At 37.5% G+C, this 14,977-nt stretch overlaps 1 protein-coding gene across 1 annotated transcript in view; it reads right to left on the reverse strand.

Annotated features, from left to right (window-relative positions):
* Positions 1–14,977, reverse strand: part of TRPM7 (transient receptor potential cation channel subfamily M member 7) — a 60,225-nt gene that overhangs the window by 19,045 nt on the left and 26,203 nt on the right. Inside the window, exons 5-19 of the mRNA XM_061347324.1 lie at positions 14,623–14,836; positions 13,972–14,096; positions 13,214–13,385; positions 12,189–12,363; positions 10,287–10,410; positions 8,071–8,143; positions 7,701–7,801; positions 6,653–6,787; positions 5,239–5,292; positions 4,459–4,599; positions 3,796–3,930; positions 2,919–3,199; positions 2,230–2,458; positions 880–1,035; positions 608–751 (exon numbers count right to left, since the gene is read on the reverse strand). Of these exons, the coding sequence (XP_061203308.1) occupies positions 608–751; positions 880–1,035; positions 2,230–2,458; positions 2,919–3,199; positions 3,796–3,930; positions 4,459–4,599; positions 5,239–5,292; positions 6,653–6,787; positions 7,701–7,801; positions 8,071–8,143; positions 10,287–10,410; positions 12,189–12,363; positions 13,214–13,385; positions 13,972–14,096; positions 14,623–14,836 (2,259 nt within the window). The remainder of the gene's footprint in view (positions 1–607; positions 752–879; positions 1,036–2,229; positions 2,459–2,918; positions 3,200–3,795; positions 3,931–4,458; positions 4,600–5,238; positions 5,293–6,652; positions 6,788–7,700; positions 7,802–8,070; positions 8,144–10,286; positions 10,411–12,188; positions 12,364–13,213; positions 13,386–13,971; positions 14,097–14,622; positions 14,837–14,977) is intronic.

Here is a 14,977-nt window from a genome sequence, read left to right on the forward strand (position 1 = left end):
TCATAGACTCTTTTGATGTGGTATACAATAAAAGCTTCAAGTAGGATTATAGTACTATATTTACCCTTTTAAGCAGACAAGTAATTATTTATAAGGGGATAAAACCATTTTCTTCTTAGAAGAGGAAAAATAGCTGTAATAAGCTATTTAGTGTTAGCAAAGCTTTGTTCTTATTACAGCTAGTTTTCCTTTGGTACAGATTTCAGAGTTTCTATTACAGTAATTTAAACAAAGCTGTGCACAAACACTTTAGTCTAATAAATGACTATAGAATTCCTGCTAGCAACTGATGAAATTAATTACCCAGGATAGATGAAAAATGTTCATGCTAATTACTCTCAACAACAAAAAAGTATTTCTCAAAGCCAACATTATGAACTAGGAAAAAAAAAAACCCTGAGCCACGGAGCACTGCATGTGCATATGCATTTCTTCAAAACCAAGTACTTCTCATTTCCAGCCTAGCAAGGTAAGAGATTTTTGTTTGTTTTTCTAAAAATAGGGTTTAAACTTTGATTCCATTCACAGAGGCATATGCTGGGAAAAGAACCCAAAAATCTGCTTTAGATTTCCAGATAAAGTACACATTACACAAAAGAAAACTCACCGTATTAAACCAAAACTTCACAATCGGTGCATGATAAAATGCATAAAATTTCTGTGTAATTGGAAGTTTTTTCGGTTTTGATGGAGTCTCCATATCATGCTTTTCTAAAGTATTGTCCAAGATCCTTATTTCCTTAAATACCTCCTAAAATGAAAGGACAGTTAATGTCACATACAGAAATACATGCTTTTGGACATTAACTCTTGCTTTGATTTTAAAATATAATTAAGTTATAAACATTGGTTTTAATATCTCCCCCTGCCTCACATTACCATAGGTATTTCATCTGCTGCGTTCTGGAAGTTGTTTTCACTGTCATCCATTGCCATTTGATGTGCATCTTGAGACTGAGGAATATGTGACATTTCAGCCTTGGTCTTATATTCCAACAGCAATATAGCAGGAGGGAGTAAAATACTCAGTATCACCTAGAAAAGATGAAAACTAAGTGCAAATAGTTCACAGCCATATTAAAGTATCACAATGAAATAAGACAAAGAATATCCTCTGAAAATAAATTATCCAAATTTCACTTAGAAAAAAATAGTACACAATTATTAGTTGTTACTACTTATATTAAGAGGCTATGTATGATACATATACAATATTCCTTAACTTGAAGATATAGCAAAGGGAAGAATCAACAAATCCCAAAATTAAAAGCGACTAGAAAGAATGTATTCCAAGCCTGAAGATCCAGACATATTCTGATTGCACTCTGTTCATTAATCTGCTCCCATAACCCATGAAACTTTGTACTGTCAAGGTGTATTTAAAAAGCATATAACAGGTTTTGTTGGTGTTGGATGATGGGGGGGGGGGGGAGTTCTTTCCTGTTTCTTTTATTTTTATTAACTTATGGTAGAAAAATGAGCTAAGGTATGGATGAGGAGAGTAAGTGAAAGCTATTTATTGTGATTAGCCAGTTGCAAAGCAAGCAAGAAAATGGTTAATCAGTTATCAAACAAGATTTTAGTAGGTCACAAGTTAAACAATGCTTGTAGATATTTTGTAGGAAAGTTTTATTTCATTATTTTCCTGGCAACAATTAGGTTTTGGTACACCATCTCTAAGAAATAACCAGCTCCCATATTTCAGTTGATTGGTATCACAAAGGCCACCATTGGAAAGCCTACTCCTGATTTGCCTACCCTTATTTAATTCTGTGCCCTGCTTTTGTTCAGTATCTTCCTCCAAAATAGGATATACACAAAGCTTTTCTACATCAGGCCTTATGTGCTGCTTGTAAAAAGCCAAAATGCATGAAACTATATTCTTAAAAAGGGCATTCTGTCTGTTAATTTTTTTTTGCCACTATGCTTTCATTAGTGGATTAGTATTGACATGATCTCTTTACGCCTATGATTAAAGGCTACTTGCCTGGGTTTTGACTTCTACATTTCTGTACCTTATTTGAAAAGATAATAGAGTGTCAAATTAAGAGTTTTCAATAAACACTTCCAGTATTGATTATGTTATAGAAGACTGTTTTACAGGATTTATTAATGTAAGTTATAGTTTTGACAGCTTTACACTAATAGCAGTTAAACACATGCTTTCTTTCCATTTAAGCATGAATTCCATTTATCCTTTTCACACCAATAAACTACGACAATGCTTACTTTGTACCATGAATTCTTCCTCATGTTCAATCTTCCCATCCACATATCTGATAACAACATCTGTGTACAAGTATGTGCTACAAACGGACGAAGCCTTGATGACACTGCTAGCTTCAGACAGGTCGAGTTGCTCCAATTTTTAAGCTCATAGGTTAGTAATTTCATTGCCATAGTTTCATCTTGACGGAAGGACTGTTCTAACAGTTCAACTGCCAGTTGACCAAACTCGCTAGAATGAAAACAAATCAACAAAACAAAATATAGTATCTATAGAAATGACCTTGAGCTTAGCTTGAATTTTCTGGTACAATCAAATTCCCAGTAGCATAACTTGAAAGGACTATTACCTTTCCCTTCTGCACAGGTTCACTGAAAAGTGATTTTTGAACTATAACATATAAATCTGTGACTGCTATGAAAAGCATATGCAGGCTACAAACAGCTGTTAAAACATGCAAGGAAATTATATGGAAGTAAGTAAATGGCACAATCAGTATCATTTTAATTTAACTATAAATGCTGACTTGTAACAGCTCTTGAGGGAGAGCAACATCTAATAAAAATTCTACAGGGTGAAAAAGAATTATCTTCAAGTGTGCCAATATAATTTTGGGATTTATTCTTATACAGCCCAGTACTTTTATTGTAAATCTCAAGGCAAGATCTTTAACAATATAAATGTAAATTACTTAGAATACTGTTTCAGTTCTTCTGAAGTGTCATCAACAAGGTCACTTTGTTTTGCTTCATATGCCATTGAACGGTACACTTTGCAAGCAACTAAGGCTTTTGCCATGGATTCCTCCCCGTGCTGCCAGAAGAAAAGGGCCATCTTCTGCCTCTTCATTAGCACTGCCCAAAGTAAAAGCTCATTGAGTGGATATGCAAAACGTCTTGTTTCAGGATCATCTATGTCTACGATTTCATCTTTGGTTCTTTTCTTTTTTCCCTCTTCTGCACCAGTGTCAATCTTTAAAATAAAATCAGAAAATCAGATTTTAAATTTCAGGACTTGGTCATTACATAACTTGAAATAAAATGCTTAGTGATCCACTACCAAATTCCATATAATTATAGAAAGAAAAAAGAATTTCCGAAGACTTCAAAAGCAGCTGGAACTTTTCTTCAAAAATTTCAGTTGAGTCCAACTCACTTTAGTAACTGGGAGACTGAATTACTTTGATTTATAGATCAAAAGCAAAGCAGTTAACTAATATAACTACATACAAATGAGGGAACTCATGGAGACTGCTTACAGTAACATATGGTCAAATCTTGCTCCATGTGCGTGTCTCCCCTCATTGTTAGAACAATGCCAAAGATAAGCTTTTTCCTCCCTATCAAAGCTTATCCAGAAGACTACTACAGAACAATAAACACACTACAGAATCCCATAAGCATGCTAGACAGTTTATAAACAAGTACAAAAGCAAGGCTGAAATTCCAGCTTTTTAAGTCAGTAGAACTGCAGCTACTCATACGTCAGCAGCACCTTGATTTAAACCAGGTTCTCCACTTCTAACTACTTAAAGTAGACCCCACCATGTTCCCTTCACACATCCACACCTTTGGTTTGTATGGCTGTGCTGTTTTGATGAAGTGATTATGGCGCATTTTTTCTTTCTTGTCTGCCCTGTTACCAAAAGGCTCATGGCTTTTACACATCTGAGGAGTAGTATTTGAAGGATTTCGCCCAGATCGCTGCAAGAAGAAAAGGGAGTCAGGGTTTGCTTTGGTTTCTTTACTCTTAACTGTTAAGAATTACAGAATAATCTGTTCATATCTAGACACTTAGTTGAGCAATTAACAGTTACTGTGCAACTGAAACAGTGAGGAGCCTGAATAACAACCATCAAAATTTCTACTGGATATTTAACAAGTGTTTGTTATGTTTTGTTTTTTAAGAAGTCCCAAAGTAAACAGTTCCATTTGTTGTTTTACAAGAAGCCAAGATATCTGCAACCCAAGCCTGGTGAATCTGGTGCCCATCCTTCCCCTATAAGTAGGGACAGTGAAAATAACAAAGAAGGAATTTAGATTTGTTAGAATAAGAAGCAGAAGAACAAAACTTTTTGTTTATCCTCAACACCAAAACAGCCACCAGCTCCCTATTACCAGTCCATTGACAACAGCAAAACAATATGGATTCAATTTTTCTACAAAATAAATGTTTTTTTTTAAATTGAGAATACATGAATCAGCATGTCCTATTATCCAAGTGCCACATACCCGATTATTCCCACTGAGACTATTGTATATCGCTCTGAAACGTTTTCTTGTATACGTGCATCTATAGGTTCCTCCCATCAGATATTCAATAACCAGCCCCACATCAATCAGGTTGATTTTATATCCTGGGGGAAGATTTCCCTGGCAAGACAAAAGGCATTTTTAGTTTTCCTAATTATAATCTTAAACTTGCTTAGAGTGTTTCTACATGTTACATCATGGCTCTAAATAAAAAACAAATTAAACCCTTCATGACTTAAAAAAAATAATCTATATGGCTCCATATTCATGTATTTCAAAAAAGACAAGTTCATAGCTTCTTTTTTGCATGATCTCCCCTAGTAGAGTAGATGTTCATCTGAGGAGGGGGTCACAACAGGGAGAGATGGGGGACTGGGGGATAGGACACAATGTCTACTGTTTTAACAGCCAAAATTACTCCTATCTGGGAGTACCACCTTTCAATCCCCTCAAGAAGGAAAATAATCATAAGTAAGCCGAAAAAAACAACACTTATCGGATTTAACACTTTTCTGGCATTAGAGCACTAAGGATGCAACAGCAAATGTTGTAAAGAACAGAATGCCTGCTTAGGTATCTTATTACTTACAATAAAACCTAACTGATAAACCCAAGATTAAATTAAGAGTGAAACGATAAATTATTTAAAAAAAAATAAAAAAACCCCAAAAGAACAAAATAACCCACAGCTTCAGTAGCTTGACAGATTTTAACTTTTTGTACAAATTTTTTTTACTAATTTTTACATTGCAGCATTACCTGTTTGACATCCCGAACAAGATGAAAGAGTGTTGGGTTAGTCGGGCCTTGTTTCTTTATGATAAAAGAAAGCAGGGAGAAATTTGAAATGAGAAATAAGAGTGCAATTACAACATGAGATTACAGCAGAAGCCAAATATTTTTGCATGTTGGCTCAAAAAAAAAACCTAAAAAAACTCCCAACCCAAAAAACTCCCAGTTTTCAAACAGCAGCCATCAAATAAATGCAAATATTTCATACAACTGTATTAGCTATAGACTATTTCCTTTTCTGTTGCATTTTATTTCCGTTTTAATTTGAGACATAATTAATACACCCATAGTTTGTCCACAAAGGGGAAAAAAACCCCACCAGCATGCAAACAGCAACATTATAGGGCTTTAATATTATTAAAAAATGTAATATTATAGAGACAAGTTTTAACAAACAAACACTTTAATTTACAGGAACACAAAGAGACTGATATTCACGTTTACAGTGTTCCAGTATTCACAGCAAAATCTCCCTTGATTTTTAGTCTGAATATTCCCTCTTTTTACCAAAATGGATTTTTCTTCCTTCTCTGATTTCCTGTGAGTTCATGAACTGTTACACTTTTTGACATATGGTTACTCTAGCTCCCACACAATCAAAAGCACATCAAGTGTGCAAAAGCAACACTATAAAAGGTTAATTAAAAATAAAAAGCAAAAGCTGATCACATGGACTCCTTTACAGACCTTTGTTAGCTAAAAAATACTTTTCTCCTTTTTTTTTCCTTCAAAAGCAGATAATGAGAATGTTAATGTTAGCCTGAGTCCCATCTGTGTACTGCTCATATTAAGCATCTAACAGGAGAAAACAAGCAACCTTCCACCAAAATTTGCTAATGTTAATACAAAACTACCTTAAAATTCTTAAATCAAGACCTACAGCAACAAATTTATTCTATGTAATATTTATAACTCTGCAGGTTCACAACATACACTATTTTTACAACTATTATGATCATATGATTATATCATTCTGCTATAGACAGAATTCATCTTATGACGCCATAACAATACTATCTATAAACCTCATATTTTGTGCGCAGGTTTCACCCATCTGACTTTCTCTTATTCTCTTCCCCACTGTGATTTACATATTTCATATGCTCCACAACAAGGCTGCAATTTTGCTTTACATCAAAGACAGATGAACATCCTGCTGACAAACTACATTTGTGGTACCATTTCTGGAGAGCCAGAAAGCAGCTGTGGCATTACAAAGCAGCTGTGGCATTACAAAGCAGACAGACAACACACACTTCTCATCTCTAACCTCATATGAAGTAGCCTTCCCTACTAACACTCCATGGCTTTCGGACTGGTGCTCACCGAGCAACTAAAAAGCTCTTCTAAAAGTAGCCTTAAAAAGCAGTTATTCACTTACTGTGTTATAAAGTTCTTCCAGCCTAGGGATTGTAAGAAATTTGTGCATGCTTACTCCATTTTCAATCAGAAGTTTCACAAATGCAACTCTATCCATCACAAGGGCATCTAACATAGCCTGTTCCAGAGAGCCAACCTATAACAAATAAGTAACAAGGTAGAGCCTGGAGAGAACCAAGTGAAACAGGGCATCACAAAAGTAAGTGTACTTAGATTACACTAATGAGATCAACCTCATTAAGTTACAGGGATGGGGAAACCTTGTATGCCAAGAACTATAAAGATGCCATCCTTGGTTCAGAAAAACCCTGAACTTAAATTAAAGAATGAGAGAGTCTTCTGAAGATTTAATCAGCAAGTTTTATATTCTTCCCATTGGCATCTCCTACTGATACAGGACACGGGACTAAGCAGACATTTGGTTTAACATAGTTAAGATTTTCTCATAGACTGATACTGGATAAAACACAAATACATAAAATATGTAAAGCCCAATTTGCTTCAGAGACAAATGCTCAGAACCATCATTGCTATCAACAAACCTTATAGCATGTACTTTTGACTCCACACTCATGCAAGATTGTTTTATTTTTACAGTAGTATGGGAAAAAGGCAAAATGCACAATGTAGTTTTCAAACTAATTTGCAGACTACAAGAAACAGACATTTTGTCCTCCCCTTCAAAAGACACTGCAGTGCTGCCAACAGTGTGTTTTGCTAGATGTTAAGAACTTCCTATGACCATGCAACTGTAAGGAAGAAAAGAGCATCTGACCAACATGTATCCAGCTTCCACCTTTTGCAATGTCTTTTCTCCCCTAGTTATTCAGAACACTTAGCACATTTCAAGAATTTTGGACCATTTTCAGCACACAATAATGAAAGAGCTGCAGGACTGTGCAGTATGCAAGAACTACTGTCCTCAAAATAAACGTGTCACTATTCTGCAGCCTCTCTCTACAAACGTAAAAAAAGATTCATTCTTTACAGTAAACTGAATTCCTCTCTTTTAGAAAATACCATTGTGCTTAAACCAAACTATTACATACCAGCCATTGCTGCCCATAAACAAAAACATGATTTTTGGCTATGTCAACTCTATCCCACGCAAGTGTAAGAACAAGCTGGTCAAATGCAGATGCATTCGTGCCTTAGGAAGCAAAAACAAGGAAAGAAAAAGAAATAATTAAAGTGCAAGATAACAAACATTCTTTTTCCCTAAAATGGCCGAAACAAGCAATCCACCACAAAGCTATACAGTATATTTTATCATTTATGACACAGTAGGGTATTATGCAACGTGAAAACATAGTAGATAATTATTTTATTAAAAATTAAACATTTCTACAGAATACAGTATTTTATAAATACTCCATTATATAAACACTAAACAATAGCTCTTAAAATTAGAAGTCTCACCTTTTAACAATGCTGTAAGTATTGCAACATCAATGTCCTGATGTTCATCTGACCCAATATGAAAAACTGTGATCTGTCCAAAAGAGTAAAATGGGGAAAACATATTTTTAAAGTTATTTTCAAGCAAAGGTGACTGGCTCTAGTCTTTTATGTCAGGAACTAAAATACATTAATAAGTCACCTTATCTGCTTGGTGACAGCCAGGATGGCTTCACTAAGGGGAAATCCTGCCTGACCAATTTGGTGGCCTTCTATGATGGGGCTACAGAACTGATGGATAGCAGTAGAGCAGTTGATGTCATCTATCTGGATTTGTGTAAAGCGTTCGACACTGTCCCACACAACATCCTTGTCTCTAAATTGGAGAGACATCAATTTAATAGATGGACCACTCGGTGGATAAAGAACTGGCTGGATGGCCACACACAAAGAGTTGTGGTCAATGGCTCAATGTCCAGCTGGAAACCAGTAACGAGTGGTGTCCCTCAGGGATCGGTGTTGGGACCGGTCTTGTTTAACATCTTTGTCGCTGACATGGACAGTGGGATTGAGTGCGCCCTCAGCAAGTTTGCTGATGACACCAAGCTGTGTGGTTGGGTTGATACGCTGGAGGGAAGGAATGCCATCCAGAGGGACCTTGACACATCTGTGAGGTGGGCTGATGCCAGCCTCATGAAGTTTAACCATGACAAGTGCAAGGTCCTACACCTGGGTCGGAGCAATCCCAGGCACAGCTACAGGCTGGGCAGAGAAGAGATTCAGAGCAGCCCTGTGGAGAAGGACTCGGGGGTGCTGGTCGATGAGAAAATGAACAGGAGCTGGCAGTGTGCACCTGCAGCCCAGAAATCCAACCGTATCCTGGGCTGCATCAAAAGGAATGTGACCAGCAGGTCGAAGGAGGTGATCCTGCCCCTTTATTCTGCTCTCGTGAGACCTCACTTGGAGTATTGTGTACAGTTCTGGTGTCCTCAACATAAAAAGGACACAGAACTGTTGGAACAAGTCCAGAGGAGGGCCACAAGAATGATCAGGGGACTGAAGCACCTCCCATATGAAGATCGGCTGAGGAAGTTGGGGCTGTTCAGCCTGGAGAAGAGAAGGCTGCGTGGAGACCTCATAGCAGCCTTCCAGTATCTGAAGGGGGCCTATAGGGATGCTGGGGAAGGACTCTTCATTAGGGACTGTAGTGACAGGACAAGGAGTAATGGGTTAAAACTTAAACAGGGGAAGTTTAGACTGGATATAAGGAGGAAATTCTTTCCTGTTAGAGCGGTGAGGCACTGGAATGGGTTGCCCAGGGAGGTTGTGAATGCTTCATCCCTGGCAGTGTTCAAGGCCAGGTTGGACGAGGCCTTGGGTCATATGGTTTAGAGCAAGGTGTTCCTGCCCATGGCAGGGGGGTTGGAACTTCATGATCTTAAGGTCCTTTCCAACCCTAACTATTCTATGACTCTATGCCTGATTTAAACTTAGCTTTAGAATGCACTCATTTTGTTTTCCTGACTGCACGCCACATAAGACAATCCTTTGCGAGAAAAAGCGTAACAGAAACCCTTGATACTCTTCAACCATTCTGAACTTCTTTTTCCACTAAATTACAATTTTCTGTTGTCTATAAACACCACACAGTACTCTTCACACCTCCAGCTCATTCTAGATTATGAGATTAACCTGACAGCAAACATGTTTAGCCAAATATGCCAATTTTAAACCTCAAAGCAGCGCAGCATGATGTTCAAATGAAACACCAGTACCTGAACTCAGGCTACATATAGAGCTCTATAAGGTGTTTTTGCTTTAAAAGATATATTAAAAAAAAGGGGGGGGGGGAAGGAAAAAAAAAGAGGAAAAAAAGGGGAATAAAATTCCTAGCCTTTTCAAAAATCAAAGCAAGAAAAAAAAAAGGACAGCAACCCAAATACAAAATACATACACATTATAAACAAACTAGAATCCTGTCATGTGAAAACAAACAGGCTTGGAAACAACAAATTCAGATTACCAGAAATAATGGCAAGAATTAAGTCTCTCAGCCATGAGATAAAATATACATGAAAACTGTATTTGTCTATCTTTTACACCTGCAAGATCTACTATATCCAGGAAGGATTTTTTTAATGACTCTTGCTCATACACAACACTGAAACACAATTTAGTAATACACCCACAAATGCATGCACCTTGCATAAAAAAAAATTATGGCAAGATCTACTTACAAGTTCTTTTTTTTTCATGCATTCCAGCAGTGTCTGAAACAAGTGAACTGCTTCACTCTGACCAAAGTTAAATGTCTTTTTGATGGTTGAAATGATTTCAGGCTCAGCACCCTCAGGAACATTCCTGAGATTGGAACAAACAAACAGGAAAACACATTGTTATACATGAACAGTAAGAACACCACCACATGTAACTAGTTGCAACATGTCCATTCAAAGTCCTTGGTATCTATAAGCTTATTACTGTGGCAAAAATCTTGGGTAACCTTTAGACACAAATACAAGTTGCTCAATCTACAACTTTCTACTACTACCTCAGAGAAGTAACTCAGCTTCTCTGCCTTTCCTTCCCATACCCAGTTCTGAGACAGTCTCAACTAAAAGATATTGACACAAAATATTATGTACTCACTCCTCTGATGAATATGACCTGCTTCTGATCTTACTATGGACAAAGCTGTTTGGTTTACTGCTACGTTAGATCCCTGACTCCTGGCTCCAAGGCAACCCCTGCAACAAGGACCCAATATGTTTAACGATATATGCAAGTCTCACAACTAAGTATAAATCAGTCAGTATTGTGGAGCCGAATCAAATCACTTTTATTATTTGAAACTGCACTTAAAACAGACAACTGTTTTCTACACTAAACAGAAGCATGCAAAAAAATGCAGCTTTAAGACTACTCAAAGAAACAATATAGAAACAAACAATATTGAAACTCTTTCTGATCCTGCACTGGTTTTGGCTGGGGTGGAGTTAATTCCCTTCATAGTAACTGGTGTGGGGCTGTGTTCTGGGTCTGTGCTGGAAACAGTGTTGATAACACAGGGATATTCTCTACTGCTGAGCAGTGCTTACACAGAGAACACCTTTTCTGCTCCTCACACCACCCTGCCAGCAAGTAGGCTGGGGGTGCACAAGAAATTAGGAGAGGACACAGCCAGGACAGCTGACCCCAACTGATGAAAGAGATATTCTATACTATCTGATGTTGTGTTCAGCATGTAAAGCCGGAGGAAGGAGGAGGAAGGGGCAGGATTTTCAGAATGATGGTGTTTGGAGCCCTGCTTTCCTGGAAATGGCTGAACACCTGCCTGATGAGGAGAAGTGGTGAATGAATTGCTTGTCTTGCTTTGCTTGCATGTGTGGTTTTACCTATTAAACTGTCTCTATCTCGACCCATGAGTTGTCTCACTTTTCCCCTTCTGATTCTCTTCCCCATTCCACTGGTGGGGAAGTGAGCAAATAGCTGGGGTTAAACCAGGACAGATCCCTTTTCAGGAAAGTTACTACTAAGCAACAGACACCTGCGTGAAAATATTTCCATTCAGTGTAGTCAAGCGGTACCTTCAAGCAGGTTGGTAACATACCACTCTGTGTTAGTTATTCTCACATCTCTGGAAGGTCCAGTCAGCTCTCACTTACCTTGAGTAACTCTGTTGTGTGCACTTAAGAGTTACATGTATCATTTAAGTTACTGCGTCTTAGTTAAAATTTGAAGCAGGACATTTAAACTGACAGTTGGGACCTCTAGTTACAATGGTGTAACAAAACCACTGCACATAACTGAAGATACACAACAGATGTTTCCCGTAATTTAGGATACAGATGTGCAGACTTTTCCTACCCTTTTTGTAGGTATAGATCAAGCAAGCATATGCTGCAGAATTTGGCACAACTGGCACAAAGTATGTGGGAGGAAACTAGAACTTTTAAGTCTTGGTCTTTAGCCAGAGCTATTATTGCAGCCAACCTAGAAAGCTACATCACAGGCAAGGTTACACTCTCTGCTTTTAGCCATTGTCCTTCCACAGAAAAAGCACTTGTATGAATTCATTCAGGAATGGTCTCAAAACCCATCTGCATATGACTAATACTTCATATTTAGATAGGACTTACCCTCCCTCCTCGGTCTGCTTGTGAACATATGCCAATATATCTGCAGCTCTACCAGTTCCTTCACATACTACCACTGGCACTGGAGGACTTTCTTGAAGGAAGTCTAAAACCGTGAGTATGACATTGGGGCCACCTTCAAATACAAGTGCCACCACAGGCACACCTTGGCCAATTCCTATAAAGTTGCAAATAAATAATAAGAAACAGACAATGTTATAAGTATATTGGGAATGCTAAGATTGATTTTACATATTTAATAAATCAAGTATCCCCTTTTATTGAATAAAACTTAGAATGCTGCCTGCCAGACATTTTAACTGGTGCTAATGCAGAGTTTCAAGCACTGCTTGAAACAACTTTGGGCTGAGAGGAAAGCACTGCAAAGCAGCTGATAAATACAAGGGAATAGAGTCTACAAAACAGGAGAGGTTATTCATAGATATTCATATTCATGAAGTAATGCAGAAAAGTTAACATTTTTCTTTAGGGAACTCCCCTTATACCTTCCCCCCAAACAGTTTCCAAAGATGACAACATGTATGCAATTTGCACAGTCACATGGAAACCCTCTAATGACAGGGAATATCGCAAAAGCATTCCTAGAAGAGAAAAAACATAATTGCTCCATAATTGGGAACACAAAAAGTCACAGTTTCTTTGCACAAACACAGATGTTTTACAAACTAAATTGCCCTATTGTGAAACTTCAAGTCATCAGTGTCAAAACCATAAATCAATCAGACCAGTCAATCCCGACAACATACTAACAACTCAAGTGATGTATATTTGCTTTATAAAGCATAAATAGACAACTTCATTCAAAAGAACCCTCCTCACTGGTCCCAGAGAAACCTTAAACCTACCAGCAATATCCAGGGTCCAAAGCAGCAGTTGAAATTTGCAAATAATCATTCAGACTTCAAAAAAAGACTGATTTTTCTATTTTCTCATTCAGGTGTTTGGTGGAAATATCCTCTTCATTAAAACATAGTAAAACTCAGCCCTCAGGCATCAGAATTACTTACTTGCATGGATCCGCTGCAAATTAATAGTTTTTTCCAGTTCTCTCCGCAATTTAACTTCTGCTCCGTACTTTCCAACTGTTCCATCATCCACCAGAATGAAATGGGAATGGAGGTTATTTAGGACATTCAGTTTACTTAATGGGTTTAACAAGGTTTGATATGGAGCAACCACCTAGAGTATAAGCGTACAACAAAGTTCTTTATTTGTAAAGATTTAAGTTTGTTTCTGTGAAACTTCACCTTTTTGGTGGCTTAACAGGAAACATATGTAAGCATGCCTTGGATCAGGACACACCAAGAGCTGCAGATCTTAACTTTGTGCTGGAAAGCAGGTAACAATCACAAAAGGATTCTGTTCTGAAAAATAACAGGAAATATCCTTTGAAAAGATGCCTTTAGTGAAAACCTATGTCTGCATTGAAGTAGCATTGAAGACTCTGCATCAATTTTCTTTTTAAGTTATCATCCTATGCAAATGTGAATTCTCTGTAATACATTAGCATTTTTGTTACTTGATTCAGTAATATTAGAGGGGGAGGGAAGAAGGATTAAGTACGTGAGAACAAGCTCCTCCTCTAGTGCATTTGCATTTTGCAACTTGTTTGCACTCATCTTGCATAACTCTCAGATGTCAATGTATCCTCATGGCAATTATTCCAATGATGCAGAGCAAGTGAAAACATATGCTTGAGCAGATTTGTCAAAAAGTAAGTCAGGTAAATCATTATTTCAATTTAAATTAGGTAATTTATCCTTACATCTCTTCCAACAAGGTCATTTCTGTTTTCAATCACTCCCCATGGAGCAATCCCAATAGTGCAAATCTTTCGAGATGATCTGGAAGCATGTTCTCTTAAAGCATCACCAACATGTTTTGCAACACCTGTTTGTGCACAAACAGATTTCAATGTATTGAATGCTGCATCTTATTAAGAAATACAACTTTTTACTAGTTAACTGGGCCTTTAAGGATCTGGAAACTTACTTGACCCAACATCAAGGAAAAAGCACCATACTACATCTACTAGAAGGAAACAAAGTCCTGCTACTATGTATCAGTAATTCAATGAAACAAACATGAGCCAATTGAGAACTAAACAGTTTCCAGTACATTACTGTAGTTGGTTTAACTGTGTTAAGTTTCTTCTCTTGCAGTTTCAAAACCAAACATCCCCCCCCAAACCAAACAAAAAATGCCCCAAATGCCCACCCTTTCACCTTTGTGTTGTTTCTCTTTGCAAGACAAAACAGCAGCCCTCTTCCAACTACAGGTGTTCAAAACATATTATTTTAATTTCACTTGACCAAACGCACTCTGCTTTAAGATGAAGCTATGCAGCCATTAAAACTTTGGCTCACATATAAACTGTAGTCCAGTGAACTGCACACATTCACTGGTACTTGTTTACCTGTGTTCACTCCTCCAGTTATAATCCAGGCTCCTGTTGTTACTGCAGCTTTAATGAGACCTTTGCCAAGCAACTGTTTGATGCGTGGGTGAAGTTCAAATTTCTGCATGCCCCCATGTACAGATATAACAAGCTTCGGCAACTCCATCTGCCATTCTTTAAGCATAAGTTGCAGAATAGCTTCAGGCTTCGTGTCATACGACAATCGCACATACTGAAGGCACAAAAAGAGAGTTAAAAGGTTCTTAAATCATCACAAAATCATGGTGTAAAAAAAAAGAACCAGGATTTCAGGATATATTATCCTGTTCCTGATAATGGAAGTGTAATTCACCTACTCAAAACACATCAGCAA

This window comes from Neopsephotus bourkii, unplaced genomic scaffold (genome assembly GCF_033783945.1).
Source record: "Neopsephotus bourkii isolate Nb327-2 ecotype Australia unplaced genomic scaffold, CSIRO-AGI_Nbou_v1 NB_318, whole genome shotgun sequence".
Classification (NCBI taxonomy): Eukaryota; Metazoa; Chordata; class Aves; order Psittaciformes; family Psittacidae; genus Neopsephotus; species Neopsephotus bourkii.